This window comes from Carassius auratus, chromosome 48 (genome assembly GCF_003368295.1).
Source record: "Carassius auratus strain Wakin chromosome 48, ASM336829v1, whole genome shotgun sequence".
NCBI classification, from domain to species: domain Eukaryota; kingdom Metazoa; phylum Chordata; class Actinopteri; order Cypriniformes; family Cyprinidae; genus Carassius; species Carassius auratus.
The window spans coordinates 792,870-815,728 of NC_039290.1; the positions used below are offsets into that span (position 1 = coordinate 792,870).

At 35.2% G+C, this 22,859-nt stretch overlaps 2 protein-coding genes across 3 annotated transcripts; one reads left to right on the forward strand and one right to left on the reverse strand.

Annotated features, from left to right (window-relative positions):
• Positions 1 to 239: 239 nt before the first annotated feature.
• LOC113065425 (transcription factor E2F1) lies at positions 240 to 6,146 on the reverse strand. 2 transcript variants are annotated; one of them, XM_026236652.1, is made up of 8 exons: positions 4,688 to 4,978; positions 3,867 to 4,187; positions 3,348 to 3,450; positions 2,630 to 2,849; positions 2,402 to 2,554; positions 2,023 to 2,137; positions 1,754 to 1,949; positions 241 to 747 (listed from the first exon to the last, which is right to left on the reverse strand). In XM_026236652.1, the coding sequence occupies exons 2-8, from the start codon at positions 4,107 to 4,109 to the stop codon at positions 497 to 499; spliced, it is 1,281 nt and encodes a 426-aa protein (XP_026092437.1). In that variant the 5' UTR covers positions 4,110 to 4,187; positions 4,688 to 4,978; the 3' UTR covers positions 241 to 496. The 2 variants fall into 2 exon arrangements, with proteins under 2 accessions (XP_026092439.1, XP_026092437.1); XM_026236654.1 differs by lacking the exons at positions 3,867 to 4,187; positions 4,688 to 4,978 and adding an exon at positions 6,029 to 6,146 and having other exon boundaries at positions 240 to 747.
• Positions 5,646 to 21,717, forward strand: LOC113065424 (zinc finger protein 341-like). The gene is given in 18 exon segments (XM_026236651.1): positions 5,646 to 5,786; positions 6,860 to 6,967; positions 7,861 to 8,051; positions 8,126 to 8,275; positions 9,092 to 9,307; positions 10,237 to 10,291; positions 10,294 to 10,410; positions 10,984 to 11,074; positions 11,166 to 11,371; positions 12,978 to 13,147; positions 13,265 to 13,333; positions 13,335 to 13,474; positions 15,966 to 16,062; positions 16,882 to 17,014; positions 18,815 to 18,926; positions 19,003 to 19,073; positions 20,218 to 20,436; positions 21,358 to 21,717. Coding segments are annotated over 18 exon segments (2,412 nt in total). The 5' UTR covers positions 5,646 to 5,737; the 3' UTR covers positions 21,576 to 21,717.
• Positions 21,718 to 22,859: the final 1,142 nt, after the last annotated feature.

Consider the following 22,859-nt stretch of genomic DNA (forward strand, 5'->3'; position numbering starts at 1 on the left):
TGGATTTTAAAGTGAGAGGCAACAGGAGATGCACTTTTATCACTAGAGAAAGCCAATTATAGAGAATTACGGAATATTTTTAGCTGGATGCAAAGATTTGATATTAAAAACATGTTAATGATGGATTCGTATATTACAAACACAGCTTCTCAACATTAACTGATGGACTGGAGTGCTGTGGATTATTGTGATGTATTTATCAGCTGTTTGGGCTCTCATTCTGACGGCACCCATTCACTGCAGAGCATCCGTTTATGAGACACTGATGCAATGCTGCATTTCTCCAAATCTGATGAAGAAACAAACACGAATCACCTGAGGGTGAGGACATTTTCAGCAAACACTCATTTCTAGTAAACGATTCCTTTAAAGGTGACTTGTTTCTATTAATAAATTAAATGGCGGTGCTCAGAGACCTCCGAGCGAATCTGAATTCAAAAGCGAAGTGGAATCAGTTTCCTGTTCAGACTGAGAAACCGATGCTGGGATCCGTCTGTCAGAACTCCAGAGGGCCGAGGTCGCTGAAGTCACAGTCGAACAGCTCGCTGACGCCCTCGTGATCCTCCAGACCGAAGTGATAATCCTGGTTGTGTGGCGGAGACAGACAGATGAAACCGTCCAGCGGGAGACCGATGGCGTCCCCCGCCCCGCTGCGCTCCAGGAGGAAGTCCGACGAGTCCAAAGGAGACAAATCGAAATCTGGCATCGCACAAATGCCAGAAAATGGGTCCGAGTCCAAAAATGACTCTGAAACACAGAAGATTTGATTCATTTGTTCTACTTCAGAAATGGGAAATTCAAATTATGCGGGAAAGGTGAAAAGACGATTACAAAGTGAAAGCACATTTTTATATTTTAATAAAAATTGCACGGCTGGTTTATTTATAATGTTATAATAATAAAAACAGTAAATGTTATTAAAGATACAAGTAAATCTTAGGCACAAATAAAGCGTTTGTGATTTACATTAAGATTTAATATCTTGATAGCTGTAATATTTGCAGTTCGCAGATAATAATAATTTTGCGTAAATGTTCTAAACGTTAAATCCGAATGTACATGACAGATCTTGTCTTTTGGATTTAACATTTATGCCCAAGACTAACGTTTAAGATTAAATCACATTTATTATTATTTTTTAATTATATTAAATTATAATTTTTTTATCAAAATACCTGTAATATTTGTATTTTCAATTTTATTTTATTTCACAAAATGCAAATCAATATTTGGATTACAATTTTTGGCTAAAGATTTAATTTTATCACATTTATATTTAATAATTCAAGATAAAATGTATATTTGGAAATTACATTAAAAAATATTAAAATTAAATATAAATGTTAAATCAATATTTGGACTTAATATTTATGCCCACAATTTACTTTTAATATTGAATCATATTTGAAAATTACATTTAAAGTAATTTCCAATAAAATTATGTAAAACAAATATTGTATTAGGAAATAGCATAACTATTTAAAACTTGTGTTTAATATTTTTATACTTATAGTTTTCAAATTATTTAATTTGTATCTCTTTTTACATGTACAACTAACTTTTATATTTATAAACGTGCATTATATTTAATGTAACAATTTCTTTATAAGATTTACATTAAACACCGTTCCCTTAATATTCATAAATGGTTTGAAAAATTACATTTGGAAATTGTAATACTTACTGAAATACGGTTAAACAGACCTAAAGTGAGTTTTAATTGAGATAAATTAAAATGCAATCACGTGCTAACCTGAGTCAGCACCCAGAGGCAAAGGGGAGGAGCTAGGGAGAGTAGACGGTGTTGATGATGTCACTTCCTGCGAGACGAGATCGGACGATTTCTCCGGACTACAATCAGTGACGGGACTACAGACCCCAGAACTGTCCTCTGGACACAGAAACACGTCGATCGGGCCTCTGGAGCTCTTTAGTGAGATCTGGTAACCCTAAAACACAGACAACTCCACCTTCATAAATATACAAATACAGATGAATAACAATAAGTGTGTGTTTTCTCACCTCAGTGGGTTCAGACACCTGCATCTGCGTCTCCGGCGGAGCACGAATCACCATGATGATCTGATCCGCCGGGTTCACCGTGTTACGCAGGTCCTGACATCTGACGTACCCCAGCGTTACTTTCCGTTAAAGATCACAATAGCCACTAATTGAACTTGTCAGTCATTCTCAGATCCTACTCTTCTGGTTTTAGAAATAATATCAGCTCCAACCCACTCAAATCTACACCAAAACCGTAAAGAAAGAGTAAATAAAACGGCTAAAGGACATTGAGAAGAATACACTCTCTTCTATTCACATGTACACATTGAGATATATCGTAAGACATTTTGAGAAGCTCAGGCTCACACACACACACACACACTGAGATGAAGGATATTTCTTGTTGTGCGTGTCTTCTGTGAGGAGTCGTAGCTGTAAGCTGCATTTGTTAATGAGCTCGTCGAGTTTCTCCTCGGCCTCCGTCAGTTCGGAAACCTCCCTCTGTAGCGTCTGAAACCTGGCCACGGACGCCCCGTCGATACGGTTCCCCCTGAACACACCACAGATCAACATCTACACACTCCCAGTCATTTCTGAGTAAAGCTGACACATGTGAGGAACGCACAGCCACTGAATGTTGTTCTTGGACTTCTTGGAGATCAGGTGGATGCCCTCCAGGACGTTGGTGATGTCGTAGATGCGCCGTTTCTGGACGTCCAGCACCTGAGACGCCCAGTTCAGGTCGACCACGCCGTCTGGAGACTGAGCCAGGAGATCCAGGAAGCGTTTGGTGGTCAGATTCAGAGACGTGTCGTAGCGGGACTTCTCCGTAGCCACCTTCAGCACTAAAATGAGTGTGGAATTAATGCTTAAATTCAAACAAGCACGCATTAAACTGATCAAACGTGACGCTAAAGGCATTTAGAATGTTACAAAAGCATTCCAAATAAATGCTGTTCTTTTGAATTTTAAATGTATCAACTGAAATAATCCAGAAGTATTTCCAAACAATTACTGATGATAATTGGAAATGTTTCTTGAGCAGCAAATCAGCACATTAGAATGGTTTCTGAAGAGCATGTGACTCTGCTGAAAAAAATACAGCTTTGCATCACAGAAATAAATTACACCGTAACACATATTTATGTAGACAAGAGTAATTTTACATTTTAATAATATTTCACAATTTTACAGTATTTTTGATCGAATAAAAAAAGACTTGGTGAGCTTTAAAAATAAAATAAAAAATCTTACCGACACCGAACTTTTGAACACTATTCATATTCGCCATTTGATGGATATTTCCATTTCTATTTTCCATACTATTTTAACAAATGTTTTACCTCTGGGAGGCGCGGGTGTGGCTGGAGGTTCTGGTCCATGTGAAGCAGGTCGGGATGTGCAAATGTACTGATGATCGCTGTCCAAATCCAACTTCCTCTTCACCTGAAATCAAAAAGCAAACGGAAAGCAGAGGTTATGACCTTGTATAGCGATGATTTCAGTTTAACACACCAATGCATGCATCATAAAACATTTACAATAACATAAAACATTTAATCGCAGTGTAATTAAAATAATGCACGCATCATAAAGCAATAATGCGGCTTCGACAAACATCTAATTGCATGCTGATAATCTATCGGTTATTGAGAAATCTGAATGGTGACCTTAAGCATAAGTTACTCAAGTACTGTGGTGATCATAAACCACTCCTTAAGGATTTTGAACCTACAGGATTTGGGTTACAAGCTCACATCCACTAAGAGCTATTAAGCCACACTGTGGAAAGGTGAATGGGTAAAGTTCACATGCATGGGATAAAACACATGCACTGGTGTCCGAAGAGGTTGAAGTCGTACCGGAGGCCGTCCCAAAGTGGGTCTCCGGTGGTCCGGCAGGGTCGTAGTGGAAGTGGTGGTGTGATGAGGGGTGGCAAACAGCAAGATATCGCCGTTTGCATTGCTGGCCGAGGCGGTGCCAGGTGTGGAGATGATGACAATTTGATGATCTTCACTGAGATCGATGCTGCCACTGTTCAGGAGAGACTCAAAATCCACCAGCAGGTCCTCCGAGGTCTGGCCCGATATAAAACTCTCAGACATATCGGGCTAAAACAGCAGGGGTCACTCAGTCTCTGGGTTTATTTGCAATCCTAATGGCTTTCAATGCATGGAAACCGACTGCCTTTCAATAAGCCATGGGTGGGACAGAGGAGAGCTGGATAAGCCACGTTCTGACATTCAACAACATGTTAAAAACAGGCCTAGACTGAATACAAGGGTGAGACTCCCAAACCACAACAAGGCCTGAATGTAGGTCAACTTCAGTTTACAGAACAAAAAAACAAATTTAAATTAATAAAGCTTAAGAATGAGAACTTGCATGCTGTTTAGAAACATAGCTATAGTTTACATGCATTTTCAGTTTATAGTTATTTTAAGGAAGTGCTTTGAAAACGGCTAAAAAGCATAACACACACAGTGCATAATAAATAAAGATAATCATATACAAATAGCAATGCAATTTCAATCTCTAAAGTGCATGGAACATGAAACAATTCAATATTAATCCTCAAATTACTGACGATGTAAGTAAAATAGTTTGTTTTTACATAAGCACTGGTAAACAAATTAGAAGCGTTTAAATATACTGGTAAACAAAGTAAATATAATGATATTACCCGAGCTGGATGCGGAACAAAGACCAAGTACAGTTTCTGTTCGAATCTGACACTTTAATCCAAAATATCCTCCGCTTTTGTCCTTTTTGATGACTCCATCCAGGAAGTATAGTCATTCACTCCGAATAACATCCAGATTCTCGCTCATTTAACGCATAAATCCATCGAAGCAGGAGAAAGGCGCGGTCCGCTCCCGGAATCGCTTCTGTTGTTGTTGTGTTGTTGTTTTTTTTAGTTCCAGCTGATCGGAACCTACTCAGAAGTTTACGCGCCAAATCTTTTTTGCCGCGAAACTGGCACGTGTCAGCGTGCCGCGCGCTGATTGGCTGATCACCCGCGTCGTCGCGCTATGCGTCAGAGTTCCCAGGCCGCTGGTTGGCTGAAGCATCTGTCACTCAAAGACGACACGTTTACTTTCTTTTGTGTTTTTTTTTTGAAGATAAGAGTTGTTTGAACGTCGCACGTCTTTGGATTTATTTAAGATTTTTTTATTGAATAATGGATGTAGACTTTGTAGTGAAAATAACGTAGATCAGTTGGACATGACATTATTTGATATAAATAATTAATAAAAAAAAAAGCTGTAAGCTTGTGTTTAATCGTCTAGAAAAGTTGTTTCTAATAACATCTTAATTATTTTGTTGACCTTTGGTGTCCATCATCTTTAATTTAATATAAAAATTTAATTATCGCTTCTATGCAAAAATTATATCTCTACATCCTATTATTATGACACAATTTAGACGTATTACATCTATATTAATATTAATTATTCTGTATTTTATTTCATTAAAGGATTATTACAACTTTAATTTAACAGAAAATGCAAAATTGCTTTATGCATAAAAATATCCATTCACATGTTATGTTTCATATCAATGCAAAAAAAATAAAATATATTTACATAAAAAATACAAATTAGTGCACGGATTTGAATGCATATATAAAACCATATGTGAAATGCTAGTGAAATAACTAGTTATATAGACTAATAATGACAAACTTTGTTCAATGTAATGATTGTAATAAGCCCCACCCACAGCTGGCGTTATGCACAGGAGCTACAAGATGGCGCAGGCAATATTTGAGGTTCTGGAAGGTAATAATGCACTTTATTTAAAACCCTCCAGCATAATTACAAGCTGTAATACAGTATTTTATGTTTACAGTGAGAATGCACGCGCGCTCGAGACGAACAAGCCAAAGAAACACATTTCACACAGTTGTTTCGGTTCGTGTAAATGTCAGTGTGTCTCAATAGTAAAATAAATACATTTTTAAAAACATGTAAATAATAATAGCGCATGATCGCGGTCAATATGATTCATTACTTGAATGTACCTGAGAAGAGATTGCTGTAGAGGAGGGAGGAAGAGCGATTGGAATAACAGCCTCGTGCCGCGGATCATGGCGGAGGGAGAGAGACACATCACTGGAAAAGCCACGAAACGGCATCCATCTAATAAATACATGTTTTATTATTATTATTTTATTGTGCTACTTTACACTATACACAATCCAGTGTCCAATATGAAGAAATAGTAATTGTTATTTTAAATATAAAATAATTGGTATATTTATGTGACACGCTTCCTTCCCTAAACTAATAGCGCTTGGATTTATGATCGAAAGAGATGGTGTGTGTGTGTATAAATCGCAATATTTGAATTACCTTACATTATATAACTTAAATATAATGCTACTTGAATATGGAAATCATATCTATTTGACAATCGTATATATATATATATATATATATATATATATATATATATATATATATATATATATGTATGTATATATATATATATATATGTGTGTGTGTGTGTGTGTGTGTGTGTGTGTGTGTGTGTGTGTGTGTGTGTGTGTGTGTTCTTAAATAAATAAATATATTGGTGTTACCTTTTAAAAAAAAATAATAATTATACGTAATATGTGCAAAGAAAGGGAGTGAGAAACTAGCACAGATATTTAGGAGACCAGTTTAAAATATAGTTTTAGTCGATGCTTATAGTTTTTAAGTTTAACTAAATATTTGCATAATGCTGTGTTTGACCAATCCTAATCAAATATTGATGAGAATAATAATAATTAACAATACTACTGTGTGTTTATACATATATACACACACACACACACACACACTTACACTCCATATTTGTCCCGTTGAAGGCATGGACAATCAGACGGTGCTCAATGTCCAGTCACTGTTGGACGGTCAGGGGGGTGTTCTGGATCCGGGAACACAGAACGTCTCAGGAACAAACATCCAGCCGATGGGTGAGACTCCTTCACACATTTATCTGATTAAATACACAGAATGCATGATCTGCCAGTTAAAGGTAAAGTGTGCGTTTGTCTATTTTGTGTACTATTATAATATTCATGCATATTTTGAAAGAGATTTTTTACTTTCATTTTTAATTTATTTTAGTTTTAAGTTTGTCATGTGCTTTTGTCTTTTTTTTCTTCTTTTTTTTTTAGATTTAATTTATTTAGATTTCAGATTTAGCTTCTTTTTTTTTTTTTTTAGTATTGCAACAATTCTAATTTTCGCTTAAGTGAGTTTTTTTATCCAAATTTTTTTTTCATTTCAGCTTTATTTCAATTATCTAAAATCATTATTAATAGTTGTATTTATTTTTTGTTATATACATAGTATTATTTTTAGATTTTCAGTTTTCGTTTTAATTTTAGTTTAAGTTTGAGTAAATTTGTTATGTGCTTATGTCATTTTTATTAGTGTTTGTTTTTTATTTTAGCTGTAATTCATTTTATTTCAATTTTAGTTTAAGTCATTTTAGCACTTCAAACTTTATTTTTCAGTCAGCTGCCATTTAAAAAATATATCTCTTATATTTTCAGCTTTCATTTTAATTTTAGTTTTTTACATTTTAATAAAAAACATTTTTTTTTTTTTTTTTTACTATTTTTATTTATCTGTAATTTAGTTTTACTTAATTTATATGGTAATTTGAATACTTATATTTTTTTAACTTTAATTTTATTTTATTTCAGCTTCATTCCAGTTACTTTACTAAAATGATCAATAATTTTATAATTAATAACAACACTGTATCAATAACAATATCAATAACTGATTTGATACATCTGTTAAACCGGTTTCATTCCGTTTTTAGTCTTAACCCTTTGATGTCACATGATCTCTGCAGACGATGATGATGTGTTTCTGTGTGGGAAATGTAAGAAGCAGTTCAACTCTTTGCCGGCGTTCATGACTCACAAGCGTGAACAGTGTCAGTCCAACACGCCGTCACTGGCCACCGTCTCTCTGGCCTCTAACAACGCTTACACCTCCGTCCCGTCCATCAGCGCCGGACCCCAGCTGACCGCTAACAGACAGGTACAGCACACCTGCTAAAACACCCCATGAGACGCCATATCACTGAGATTCACTCTGTGTATGTAATCCTCCAGGTATCAACGTACATCACTGTGCCGCAGTCACCGCTCACACACACGCTCGTCCAGGGAAATGTGTTGGTCAGCGACGAGGTTCTGATGTCGGCCATATCAGCGTTCAGCTCTCTGGATCAGCCGATGGCAGCCATGCAGGGACTGGCACAGGTGAACACTAGATAATACTTAAAGGAATAGAAGAAAATTTGCTGAAAATGTGCTCACCCTCATGATATCGGAGATTATGATGAGTTTGTTTCTTCATCGTTTTGGAGAAATGTAGCATTGCATCAGTGTCTCATAAACGGATGCTCTGCAGTGAATGGGTGCCGTCAGAATGAGAGTCCAAACAGCTGATAAATACATCACAATAGGACTCCAGTCCATCAGTTAATGTCTAGAGAACCCAGAAGATGCGTGTTTGTAAGAAACAAATCCATTGTTAAAGCGTTTTAACTTCAAAAATGTTGCTTCCAGCTAAAATATGAGTCTATAATCCATAATAAATGCTTCCTCCAGTGATAAAAGTGCATCTCCTGTTGTCTCTGACATTAAAATCCAGCCACACATTTGTTTAGAGCTGTTTAAACAGTGCTTGATCTGTGCAGATTTCTCTCCTGATTCAGACCAGAACACTTTTATCACTGAAGGAAGTGTTATTATGGATTATGAACTCATATTTTAGCTGGAAGCAACAGTTTGAAGTTAAAACACTTTAACGATGGATTTGTTGTGTATTACTGTGATGTTTTTATCAGATGTTTGGACTCTCATTCTGACGGCACCCATTCACTGCAGTGCATCCGTTTATAAGACACTGATGCAATGCTAAATTTCTCCAAATCTGTTGAAGAAACAAACTCATCCTTATCTTGTATGACCTGAGGGTGAACACATTTTCAGCTAATTTTAATTTCTGGGTGAAATACTCCTTTAAGGATCACAAATAAGCTTGTAACCTCTGACATTGCTTGTGTTTTTCAGAGTAATCTCAGCATGCACGCGGGAACCTCGTACCTCCAGCACCATCAGCAACCTCCACAGCCCCTCCCCCAGACACAGGCCACGCCCCTGTCCTCACAGGTGCCCTCCAGCAACAGTAATTCAGTGGTGCAGGTGTACAGCACACTGCCCCCTATGGCCGGAGGCGGCACTGCAGAAGTGTCTGCTCTGGGGCTTCAGTCCTTTCAGTCCATTCAGGTACAGCACTGTTTTTAATTCACATGATCACAAACATAACGCTCATATTTCACCAGAATTAAACTCTGCAATACACTCAAAATTAAACTAGATTGTACATATAGACAGAGATGGTAAATACTGTTATTTAAAAGACTTCAAAATAGACCTACATTTTATAACATATATATTATTATAGTAATTATTAATATTTTGAATATGCTATTTTTTTTTAGTAAGCAATGCTATTTAGTATTATTTGAATACTATTATAGTATTTATTAATATTTTGAATGATTTTTCTTTTTTGTTTGTGTAAGGTTTAGTAATTTTATGTGCTTTTGTTATTTTTATTAGTGTTTTTTTTAATGTAATTTATTTTATTTTAGTTTTAGTAATTTAAGTATTTAAACATGCACGTTTTTTATTTAAATTTGTTGCCAAGGAAATATTTATAGTTTTCATTTTATGTTTTTTATCTAATATTTATATTTTATTATATTTCAGCTCTGTTTTAAATAATATATATATTTTTTTTTATTATTTTTTTTTCTATTAAGCTTTATTTTTATTTTACTTTTAGTCTTGGTAATTTTAGTTCTTTAAAATTAATCTTTTTTTCTTTTAAGTTTTCCAGGTTTTTCTTCTAATATTTGTTTTATTTTATTCCAGTTATATATGAGTTACACCCGAAAATGTATTCATAGTTTTAGTAAACAATAACAACATTGGCTGAAAATAAAGATAAGCATTTATAAGTCAATTTTAAGTATATATATATATATATATATATATATATATATATATATATATATATATATATATATATATATATTTTACCTCTAAAGGACTTCGTAAACGGTTTTTAGAAGGTCCCACTGATAAATAATATTGAACTATTATTAAATCAAGGCCATTTCTGATTAAATTAAGTGTGTGTGTGTGTGCAGGTTCCCAGTCAGTGTGTGGAGGGCCAGGTGTTCAGCGCTGCTCCGGTTTACAGTCCAGGAAACAGAGCAACAAAACCAAGACCTGCACCATCAGCACAAACCTCTCCGAGCTCGGCGAATATGACAAGGTTATCATCCCTAAGAGAGCCAGAACCTCCAAGAAAACACAGGATGGTACCTCACAGCGTCAAAACATGATCTACACCAACCAGTCTGCTCATATATTTGAATAAACAAGTGCTACTTTTTAAAGTTTGGGGTCTGTAAGATTTTTTTGGGAAAGAAATGAATACTTTTATTCAGCAAGGAAGCATTAAATTGATCCGATGTGACAGGAAAGACATTTACAATGTGACAAAATAATTATGTTTCAAATAAATGTTGGTATTTTTATTCATCAAGGATCATGAAAATAATTTTAGTTTAACATTGATAATAATCAGAAATGTTTCTTGAGGCAGCAGATTAGAATGATTTCTGAAGATCATGTGACTCTGAAGACTGGAGTAATGATGCTGAAAATACAACTTTGATCACAGAAATAAATTATATTTTAACATATATCCACAGAGAAAACAGCTGTTTTAAATTGCAAAAATAATTCAAAATTTAACTGTATTTTTATTAAATGAATGCAGCCTTTCAAAAACGTGAAAAAATCTTACAAGCCCCAAACATATAAACAATATTACATATTAAGTAACTGACGATTGCAAGTATATCCAGTCTCTTATTTTGTTCCAGCAGGGCAAGCTAAAGGAAAGGCCCAGAAGCTCAAGTGCAATTACTGTGACAAAGTGTTTACCAAGAACTTTGACCTCCAGCAGCATATTCGAAGGTAAAAGAGAAGATTCATACGAGATGTTTTTTGTGCAGGGGTCACAAAATCATGCACGGAATTCAAACTGTAATTTGCATTGCATCTGCAGTCACACGGGTGAAAAGCCCTTTCAGTGCATCGTGTGCGGCCGTGCCTTCGCTCAGAAGTCCAACGTGAAGAAACACATGCAGACGCACAAGGTCTGGCCCGCTGGAGTTCACAGCACTGCATCCAGGATGCCCATCACCGTACGCGTGCTTCCTCTAAACAGTGACGAAAACTCACAGCAGATGGAGGAAGAAGAGCGAGAGCAAGGTGAGACCAAAAAATGTAAACTTGCTGAAAATGTGCTCACTCTCAGCTCATCCGAGAGTTTGTTTTCTTCGTCAGATTTGGAGAAATGTAGGATTGCATCACTTGCTCAGCAATGAATGTGAATGGGTGCCGTCAGAATGAGAGTCCAAACAGCTGATAAATACATCACAAGTACCCAAACCACTCAGTTAACATCTGGAGAAGACAAAAGCTGAAACAAATCCATCCTTAACCCCCTAACTGTCACCGTCCCACCTGTGGGACGCTTGGCACTCTTTTTTGTTGTTGTCTTTTTCTCTATAAAATCTTTTAGTAATAATCATAAATCAAATATCATTTGAAACCTTAGAAGCCCAAGATTCATCCTGTGAAAACCATTTTGAAATTGGACATTGCTTTACCATGGAAATGGTACTTTTAAAATCTAATGGCGGTCACCTCCCTCTTAGTGGGCGGGGCCAAGTGTCATAAAACATAATGCATTACGGTCTTCTAGAACCAAAACTTTTTATAATTTTGGCAACAAACCTATCATCGGAAAGGTCTGAGTCTCAGGATTTCATATTTGGTGGTTATTTTGAGATAAAATTCACAGAGAAATCCAGAGAAAAATTCATTATGCAAAATTCTAAATATTTTTGATGACTCCCAGTGGCTGTGTGTGGTATGACGCCCTAAATAAAATCTCACAGGAACCTCAATTTTTTTCATATCAACTTCAAATTTAAAACATAACTTATTTAGACACAAGGCTTTAATTTATACCAATTTTAGAGTAAAACCTATTGTGTAAAATATTTAAAATATATAAAATAAAATAAAATGAATATAGCGCATATTATTTATAGTACATTTAAACTTCTATAACTTTTTGATACTTAATTATTTTTGTAAATATTCCACTTTTGACAAAATCTGCTAATTGTCTTCTTTAAAAAGAGACCAACCTTATGTTTATATTCCAAAGTGTTCATAAATTCCAGCAATTTTAGTTTGGATAGTGCACTTTAATGCCTATTTAAAAAATGGGGGGTGACAGTTTTAAGAGGTTTTAAACTTCATTCTACGATTAAAATACGAGTCCTCTATCCATATTGACGCTTCCTCCAGTGAAAAAGTGTTTTGGTCTGAATCAGGAGAGAAATTTGCACGGATCAAGTTCAGTTTAAACCGCTCTAAACAAATGTGTTTCTGGATTTTGGTGTGAGGCACAACAGGAGATGCACTTTTATCACTAAAGGAAGCGTTATTATGGATTATGAACTCATGTTTGAGCAACAATCAGTGATTTGAAGTTAAAAACATCTTAATGATTGATTTGTTTCTTACAAACATGCAGCTTTTCTCTTCTCAAGACATTAACTGCTGGACTGGAGTGTTGTGGATTATTGTGATGTTTTTATCAGCTGTTTGGACTCTCATTCTGACGGCACCCATTCACTAAAGAGGATCCGTTTATGAGACACTGATGCAATGCAACATTTCTCCAAACCTGATGAAGAAACAAACTCCTCCTGATCACGGATGACCTGAAGGTGAACCATTCCTTTAATCCTGATGATGTTTCATACCAACCTAAAGATCATTTGTGTGGCTTGGTCTCCAGCCGTCGAGGAGCAGGACGCTGAGGTCCAGGAGACACAGGGTTCGGCCGAGGGCAAACAGAACAAGCAGATCATCCTCATCGACAGCTCGTATCAGTGCCAGTTCTGCTCGGCCAAATTCAGCACCTACTTCCAGCTGAAGTCTCACATGACACAGCACAAGAACGAACAGGTACTGCACACACATGAACAGAGCCAGGATACAGTCAAATGAAGTGTGGTCAGTAATTTTACCTCCTCTGTCAGTGTGCGATGTTTAAACGAGACTGACTCTATGAGTTCCTGTCAGGTGTACCGCTGTGTGGTGAAGAGCTGCTCTCAGACGTTTCAGAAGCTGGATCAGTTTCTGGAGCACATTCCACACACACCAGGAGCAGCTGACGTACCGCTGTCACCAGTGCAGTAAAGTCTTCCCGTCACTCTTCGACCTCGGCCTTCACCAGTATTCACACAGCTTCTGTCCACAGCCGAGCCAGCGCAAAGAGACCAGCTACTACAGGTCACACACACACACACACACACACACACACACACACACAATAACTGACTAGCTACTACAGGTCACACACAGTCACTGACCAGCTACTACAGGTCACACACACACACACACAATAACTGACTAGCTACTACAGGTCACACACACACACACACCACAATAACTGACTAGCTACTACAGGTCACACACACACACACAATAACTGACTAGCTACTACAGGTCACACACACACACACACACACACAATAACTGACTAGCTACTACAGGTCACACACACACACACAATAACTGACTAGCTACTACAGGTCACACACACACACACACACACAATAACTGACTAGCTACTACAGGTTACACACACACACACAATAACTGACTAGCTACTACAGGTCACACACAACACACACACAATAACTGACTAGCTACTACAGGTCACACACAGTCACTGACCAGCTACTACAGGTCACACACACACACACACACACACACACAATAACTGACTAGCTACTACAGGTCACACACACACACACACAATAACTGACTAGCTACTACAGGTCACACACACACACACACACACACACACACAATAACTGACTAGCTACTACAGGTCACACACAGTCACTGACCAGCTACTACAGGTCACACAAACACACACACACACACACACATAACTGACTAGCTACTACAGGTCACACACACACACAATAACTGACTAGCTACTACAGGTCACACACACACACACATAACTGACTAGCTACTACAGGTCACACACACACACAATAACTGACTAGCTACTACAGGTCACACACACACACACACACACACAATAACTGACTAGCCTACTACAGGTTACACACACACACACAATAACTGACTAGCTACTACAGGTCACACACACACACACACACACACACACACACACACAATAACTGACTAGCTACTACAGGTCACACCACAGTCACTGACCAGCTACTACAGGTCACACACACACACACACACACACAATAACTGACTAGCTACTACAGGTCACACACACACACACAATAACTGACTAGCTACTACAGGTCACACACACACACACACACACACACACAATAACTGACTAGCTACTACAGGTCACACACACACACACACAATAACTGACTAGCTACTACAGGTCACACACACACACACACACAATAACTGACTAGCTACTACAGGTCACACACACACACACAATAACTGACTAGCTACTACAGGTCACACACACACACACACACACACAATAACTGACTAGCTACTACAGGTCACACACACACACACACACACACAATAACTGACTAGCTACTACAGGTTACACACACACACACAATAACTGACTAGCTACTACAGGTCACACACACACACACACACAATAACTGACTAGCTACTACAGGTCACACACAGTCACTGACCAGCTACTACAGGTCACACACACACACACAATAACTGACTAGCTACTACAGGTCACACACACACACACAATAACTGACTAGCTACTACAGGTCACACACACACACACACACACACACACACACACACAATAACTGACTAGCTACTACAGGTCACACACAGTCACTGACCAGCTACTACAGGTCACACAAACACACACACACACACACACACACACAATAACTGACTAGCTACTACAGGTCACACACACACACAATAACTGACTAGCTACTACAGGTCACACACACACACACAATAACTGACTAGCTACTACAGGTCACACACACACACAATAACTGACTAGCTACTACAGGTCACACACACACACACAAACACACAATAACTGACTAGCTACTACAGGTTACACACACACACACAATAACTGACTAGCTACTACAGGTCACACACACACACACACACACACACACACAATAACTGACTAGCTACTACAGGTCACACACAGTCACTGACCAGCTACTACAGGTCACACACACACACACACACACACACAATAACTGACTAGCTACTACAGGTCACACACACACACACAATAACTGACTAGCTACTACAGGTCACACACACACACACACACACACACACAATAACTGACTAGCTACTACAGGTCACACACACACAGACACACACACACACACAATAACTGACTAGCTACTACAGGTCACACACACAGACACACACACACACACAATAACTGACTAGCTACTACAGGTCACACACGCACACACACACACACACACACACACACACAGTCACTGACCAGCTACTACAGGTCACACACACACACACACACACACACACAAACACACACACACACACAGTCACTGACCACCTACTACAGGTCACACACACACACAAACACACACACACACACACAGTCACTGTCCAGCTACTACAGGTCACACACACACACAGTCATTGACCAGCTACTACAGGTCACAGTGATGAGACTAAGAGGTTTAAATCTACTCAGATGTGAATGTGTGGTTGTTGTTGTTTCTGTGTTCAGATGTATGAAGTGTCAGAGTAAATATTCCACACAGGAAGCTCTAGAACAACATCTGCTGAACGCCACTCACAACTACCCCTGTCCACACTGCCAGAAGGTCAGCAATATTTCACTATTATTTACATAATATTATAGTATTTCTTAATAATTTGAATAGCTTTTATATTTTCATATTCATTTTAGTTTAAGTTTCAGTGATTTTGTTTGCCATTTTATCAGTTTTTTTAATATATATATATATATTTATGTATTTTTTATTTATACCTCAGTTTTAGTAATTGTATTACTTCAGTTTGCTGCCAAGGAAAATACAATTACATTTTATTACAGCTTTATTTCAAATAAATATTTTTCTATATTTCTATTGAACATATTATAACATATTATTTAAAAAAATTTTAATACTTTAAGTTTTAGTATTATTCATATACTATTATTGTATCTAATACTTTAAATGAACTTTTATTTCTATTCTATTTTTAATGTTTAGTAATTATATGTGCTTTTGTAATTTTTTGTGTTTTTTTAGTAAGTCAGCTTTAATTTTGTTAAATTCTTTACATTTTTTATTTCAGTTAGTTGTCAAGAAAACATTAAGTTTAACTTTTAATATTACTTACATAACATTTAATATTCATATTTTTTTTAACTTAATTTCAATTGATGAAAACGATTTTTAATGTTTCTCATTTTCATTTGAGTTTAAGCTTTTTGTTGTGCTTTAATCATTTTTATTAGTTTTTGTTTTTTATTATTTAACTTTGTTTAAATTTGACTATAGGTCTAGTTTCAGCTTAAAATTTCAATCTACTATTAAAATTATTTTTTTAGATTTAGTTTAAATAGATTTAGGAGGAGTAAGCGCCTGAACATTTCTTTTCAAAGAATCAGCGGTGAATGTGTTTGTATTCCTCAGGTGTTTCCGTGTGAGAGGTATTTCCGCAGGCATCTCTCCACTCACGGCGTTGGCGGCAAATTCAAATGTCAGATCTGTAAAAAGTTCTTCAAAACAGAGCACTACCTCAAACTACACACAAAGATCCACTCAGGTAATGCACACTTTATGTCCTTTCCTCTCAAATACAGTTTTAGCCTTATATAATTGAGTTTATGAAGGCTCTAGAACAGTGTTGTTTTTGGCGCCCTGTTTTAATTTTAGTTTTAGTTTAGTCTTTGTGTGAATTGTCATTTTAGTTTTTAATTAGCTTTAGTCACGTTCATACTCTTTTTAGTCTAGTCGAGTGTCATTCAACTAAAAGTCTGAGCATTTTAGTCAGAATTATCCATGACTATTTTCGTTTAGTTTTAGTCTACGAAAACTGATGACATTTAGTCTAGTTCTAGTCAAAGAAAGTTGTATTTTAGTCTATTTTTAGTAATGCAATTCTATTTAATCCAGCCAATATAGTATAAGTACCTAGTTGTATAGATTAAACCAAAATGTTCTTCTAGCCAAACCCATTTCAAACCAGGTTATCTTATTATATTATTGTTACCTTTTAGACTCAAGAATGCATCTATTCCACACACGGAAGACGCTCTGATTTGAATTTACAACATTTATTTTACCAACCAAACACGTTAGAAGTAGTGGTCGACCGATATATCGCCAAGGCCGATATATCGGCAATGGCGATATATCGGCCGATATTTGACATTTTTCAAATATCGGCATTAGCCGATAAGTTTTTCTGGAGGTCGATGTGTTTGAAGCAGGACTTTTATTTTGACAGCACTGAGTGCTCAAATACTCTCTCTTGTTTACTGTAGTCATCAGTAATAGTTCTGTCTAATGCGGATAGAAGTTTGTCTAATAATCAGATAGAACGGTTAAACAAAGGAATTCATGTATGCAGAAAGTATTATAAGGATTTATTTTATATTAGGCCTATTAGTAATAGAAAGGTAAACATTATAATACTTTCTTGTTTGCCGTCAGCAAATACGCATTTTTGTTAATTAAACAAATCTTTGAACATTTAATTTCACAAACCTTGCAAACTTTTTTTTTTTTTTTTGTCCCTGTGAATTGAATGCTTTAAACTTTATTAAACTCGTGATTTCAAATTTTTCTGCACTTTATGCATTCGCCCACTTTATTAGAAAAATATGATTCCCAGTGCACACAAAAACTTCTGAGTGCCATGTTGGTTACAGTGTTTACTTATTTTTATATTATAATTGTATTTAATATTTATTTATTAGTGAAAAATACTGTCATCTAAAGTCAAGTATGTTTCTTTTACACATTTATTTTTCAATCCATTGTCAAATGATTTCAAATTTCGTAAATATTAATAATAATAAAAAAATATCGGCTTTATATCGGCTATCGGCCCCCATGCTTTCCAAGATATCGGCACCACTAGTTAGAAGTACACAAATCGTTCCCTTTCTCTGTGTCTGTTAACTTTCTTTGTTGACGTCTTCTAAATAATACAGAAACAGAAATACTGCAAAATAAAAATAATATCGCGACTATACGAGACGAAATAACGTTATGACATTTTGTTACCGTCAAGGAAAATGAAGAGACATTTTAGCTTACTTTTTACTTTGTAAACCACATATTGTCTTGTTTTTATTAGTCAACAATATTTCATTATACGTTTAATTATAGTCATCATCACATGACCAGCATTTACGTTGCGCCTCATCTCGTTTTCGTCAAGGTTCGTTGACGACGATATTTAGTCATCATTTTCATTGCCGAAAGCAACACTACTCTAGAAAGTCCCAAAAAACAGACGAGTTAATGTACGAAGTAGTTTTGATTGAGTAATAAACTGAATTATAAAATGAGTCGGATGTGTTACAGGGACGTAAAGTCAGATTTTGTTGTTTCGCAGGAGAGAAGCCGTATAAATGCTCCGTCTGTGAGGCCACGTTCAACAGGAAGGACAAAGTAAAGAGACACATGCTGATTCACGAACCCTTCAAGAAGTACAAGTGTCCCTTCAGGTGAGTGACGACGTCGAGGCGGCAGAGAGACATCCGTGTGATCTGAATGTGTTTGATGATTTGATTTCTGTGGCAGGACTCATGTGGGCTGCACCAAAGAGTTCAACAGACCCGACAAACTCAAAGCTCATATTCTCTCACATTCAGGTGAGGATGATGAAGTCTGAACTTTAGTACTTCAGTTTTTCATATAATATTCAGCCTCATTTTAAAAAACGTAACTGATTTTAATAGTTTGTTTTAGTATTATTCATATACAATTATAGTCTTAATTAATAATGCTAGTATTATTAAAATACTATTAGTATACTATATTATAGTTTTAGTCATTTTAGTTTACATTTTAGAAATTTTGTTATGTGCTTTTGCCATTTTTATTATTTATTATTTTATTTGAAGTCATTTTAGTTCTAAAACTATTGTCTAATTATTAATAAAAAATTTCAAGCATTTTTCATGTAGTTTTATTTTATTTTAACTTTTGTAATAAAAGACTTTTTTTTAATAGATTTAGTTTACAATATATTGTAGTATACTATACTATCTTGCCTTTTTTATATAGTAATATTCATATTTTATTTTCATTTCAATTAACTAAAATAGTTTTTAATAGTTTTAGTGAATGTTATTTCACAATCATTGAGACACTAATTGTTTTTATTAATATTTTGAATTGGATTTCATTTTTATATTTTCCATTTTCTTTTTCATTTTAGGAATTTTGTTGCGTTTCTGTCATTTCTATTAGTTTTAATAATTTTAATAGCTCTTTTATTTCAATTAAAATTTGTTTTTGTGGTTAATTCAGTACATCAAGTTAAATTCATAAAAAACGTATCATTTAGAAAAGTTTACAAATCCCTTTTGATAAAAATCTGCCGATATTATATATAAATATAAATCTATATTGTCTGTCTAATCTATTGTGTACTTTTTTTTATTAAAAACTATATGTAATGTAATATAATAAACACATATAAATGACACATTTATTTTTAAGCATATACTGTATATATTCTAAATTATTATTCTATTCTATTATTCTACATTTGAGCATTTACCTTAAAAAATACTTCAATTATAATCAGAAAACATTTTATAAGCAAAAGACCTTAATATCTTAGTAATAGTTTTGCTTGTCAGGTGAATTCATCTTTTTTTTTATGCACATTTCAATACTGTTACTGCAAAACAAGGCAAAGATGCTCTAATAAATGTTTCTGTTGTTGTTGTTGAGTAATGTGGAACTGTATAATAACGTATGTAGTGAATGTCTTTCTCTTTCCTGCAGGTATAAAGCCGTATAAGTGTCAGTTCTGTCAGAAATCGTTCAGTCGTCGCGCTCACATGCTGGAGCATCAGCGCTCACACACCAATAACTATCGCTTCCGCTGCGCCGCTTGCAACAAGGGCTTCACCCGCCAGAAATACTACAGCGATCACAAGTGTCCACTCGGGGGGGCCACACAGGGTGCAGACGGGACGCCGGGACGGGACAACAGCGGCCAGGGTAAACATACACACACACGTTAAACGGAGAGTTCACCCAAAATTTAAAATGTTCTGTTTATTTACTCATCCTCTGGTCATCCAAGATGACTTTTGTTCTTCAGTAGAACAGTTAAAAAGATTTTTGGATGAACCCTTGGTCCTTGGTGGTTTATAAATTTCAAATAAACAGCTACTGGCACTTTGAGAGTTAAAATAGCATATACAGGCAACACAAAATGAATCCCTGTTGCTCCTCATTAGTGGTCGACCGATGTTGTTTCTTTTGTTTTGTTTTTTGCCGATACCGATATCTTGGATAACCGATATAAAGCTGATTTTTTTTTTTTTTTTTTTTACTTTTTTTTTAATTTATATTTTAAGAAATTTGAAATCAAAAAAATAAATGTATACACAATTTAGATGACAAAGTATTTTTCACAAATAAATAAATATTTAATAAAAGGTAAACACTGTAACCAACAGGGCACTCCGTATTCTGGGAAGTTTATGTGCACTGGGAATCATAGTTTGTAAATAAAGCCAGGCTACCACTCATTTTACATACAGCACACATGAATATGACAGTGGGCACTCAGGCACTGCGTCAAAATAAAAGTCCCGCCTCCAACACATCGGTCAAGCAGAAAAACGTATAGGCTGATGCCGATATTTGCAAAATGCCAAATATCGGCCGATATATCGGTCGAGAACTAATCCTGATGATAAATTAAGGTCTTATGAAACAAAATGATCAATCTGTGCAAGAAACTGAATATTTTTTACAACGCAATCCAGAGTCTCCAAACTAGGAAAATTTGATTTAAAACAGTTCATTTTAATGAACTGGTGCAATTCACTAGTTCATAATCATGCAAGGATGTAAAGTATATGCAATTATATTATTAAAGCACCATATATGTTAATTTTTTTCTTTCCGCAGACACAGGAGACGGATCTCCTGCAGCTGAGAATGATGAACGTGGAGAAACCGAAGAGGAGGGCGAAGATAATGACGGCGAGACGCAGCAGGATGAAGAACGTGAGCAGATGAGACGAGACGAGGAAGAGAGGAACGAGACGAGACTGGATCACATGCAGGAGGACGACAGCGCCGTGAGATTGCTGTCTGAACCCATGTGCTTCCAAACGGGCGACTGATGAACAGCTTACAAACATGCATCACTATGTTTACAAACAGTGTCAGCTTCTGGTCATTTTTAAAAAATATAAATGATGGGCTCAGATCCCTGTTGCTTATCTTTAATATTTTATTTGTTTTATATTAAAACATTATTACAAGCTGATTTTCTTTTTTTCTTGCATTTGTTGAGATTAACTTAATTGATTCGGTTTCAAATAAATATGAATCAGCTCAGAATATGATTTCTGCACAGTTGCAGAACAATTACATATTGTCCATAAATATGTATGTTATATATTTATAATGCTTGTCCATAAATCATGCAGTTTGTGAACACTTTAAAACAATGTTGTAATTGTTAACAAAAAGTAAAACTAAGAATAATTTTATGTAAAAATAAAAAATATTAAAGTATTAGATGAAAAACTTCAAGATATTATATTTCATTTATTTGCCAAGGCAACATTTCTAATGTAATATTTACTAAAATTACTACAAAACAAAAACTGAAATTAAAATAAAGCTAAAAAGAAAAAAAAATTACAGATAAATTAAAAAGATTACGAAATATTATTAGATTAAATATTATTAGATGCAAAACTTTAGACATTTTATTGCCCTTAGATGGCAAAGCATTAAAATTTTTTATAAGTACTTAAATTACTAACTTAAACTTAAATAATTAAGCTTAAAAAAAAATTAATAATTATTTTCAGTAAAAAAAAATTATATATATAAATATTAGATGAAAACATTCACTTTAAGCTTATTTCAGTTGCCAAAGCAACATTTCTAATTTTATATATTTTTTAATATTTTTAATTACAAAATCTAAAATAAAAAGAAATATGAAAGTTATTATATATATATATATATATATATATATATATATATATATATATATATATATATATATATATTTATATATATATATATATATATATATATATATAGACACACACACACACACACACACACACACACACACACACATATACAAATTAAAACAAACATTAAACATTTTAGTTTTTTTTTTGTCCATTAAAATGCAACTGTTTGAGAGGATTTATGCCAGGATTTAGGATTTTTTTTAAGATGTCATATCAAGTTAAAAGCAGTTTAACTTTTGCAATAAAATGTCTGGAAACATTAGTTTGTTCAGTTGCTTTATCCCATATGGATTTAATGTTAATGCTAAATATTTTGCATTACAAACAGCATCCAGGTCTCAAAAACAAAACGCAATACATTTTCCCACAGAGTTATTTATTCAGCTGCTGAACATCTTTTCACATTTGACT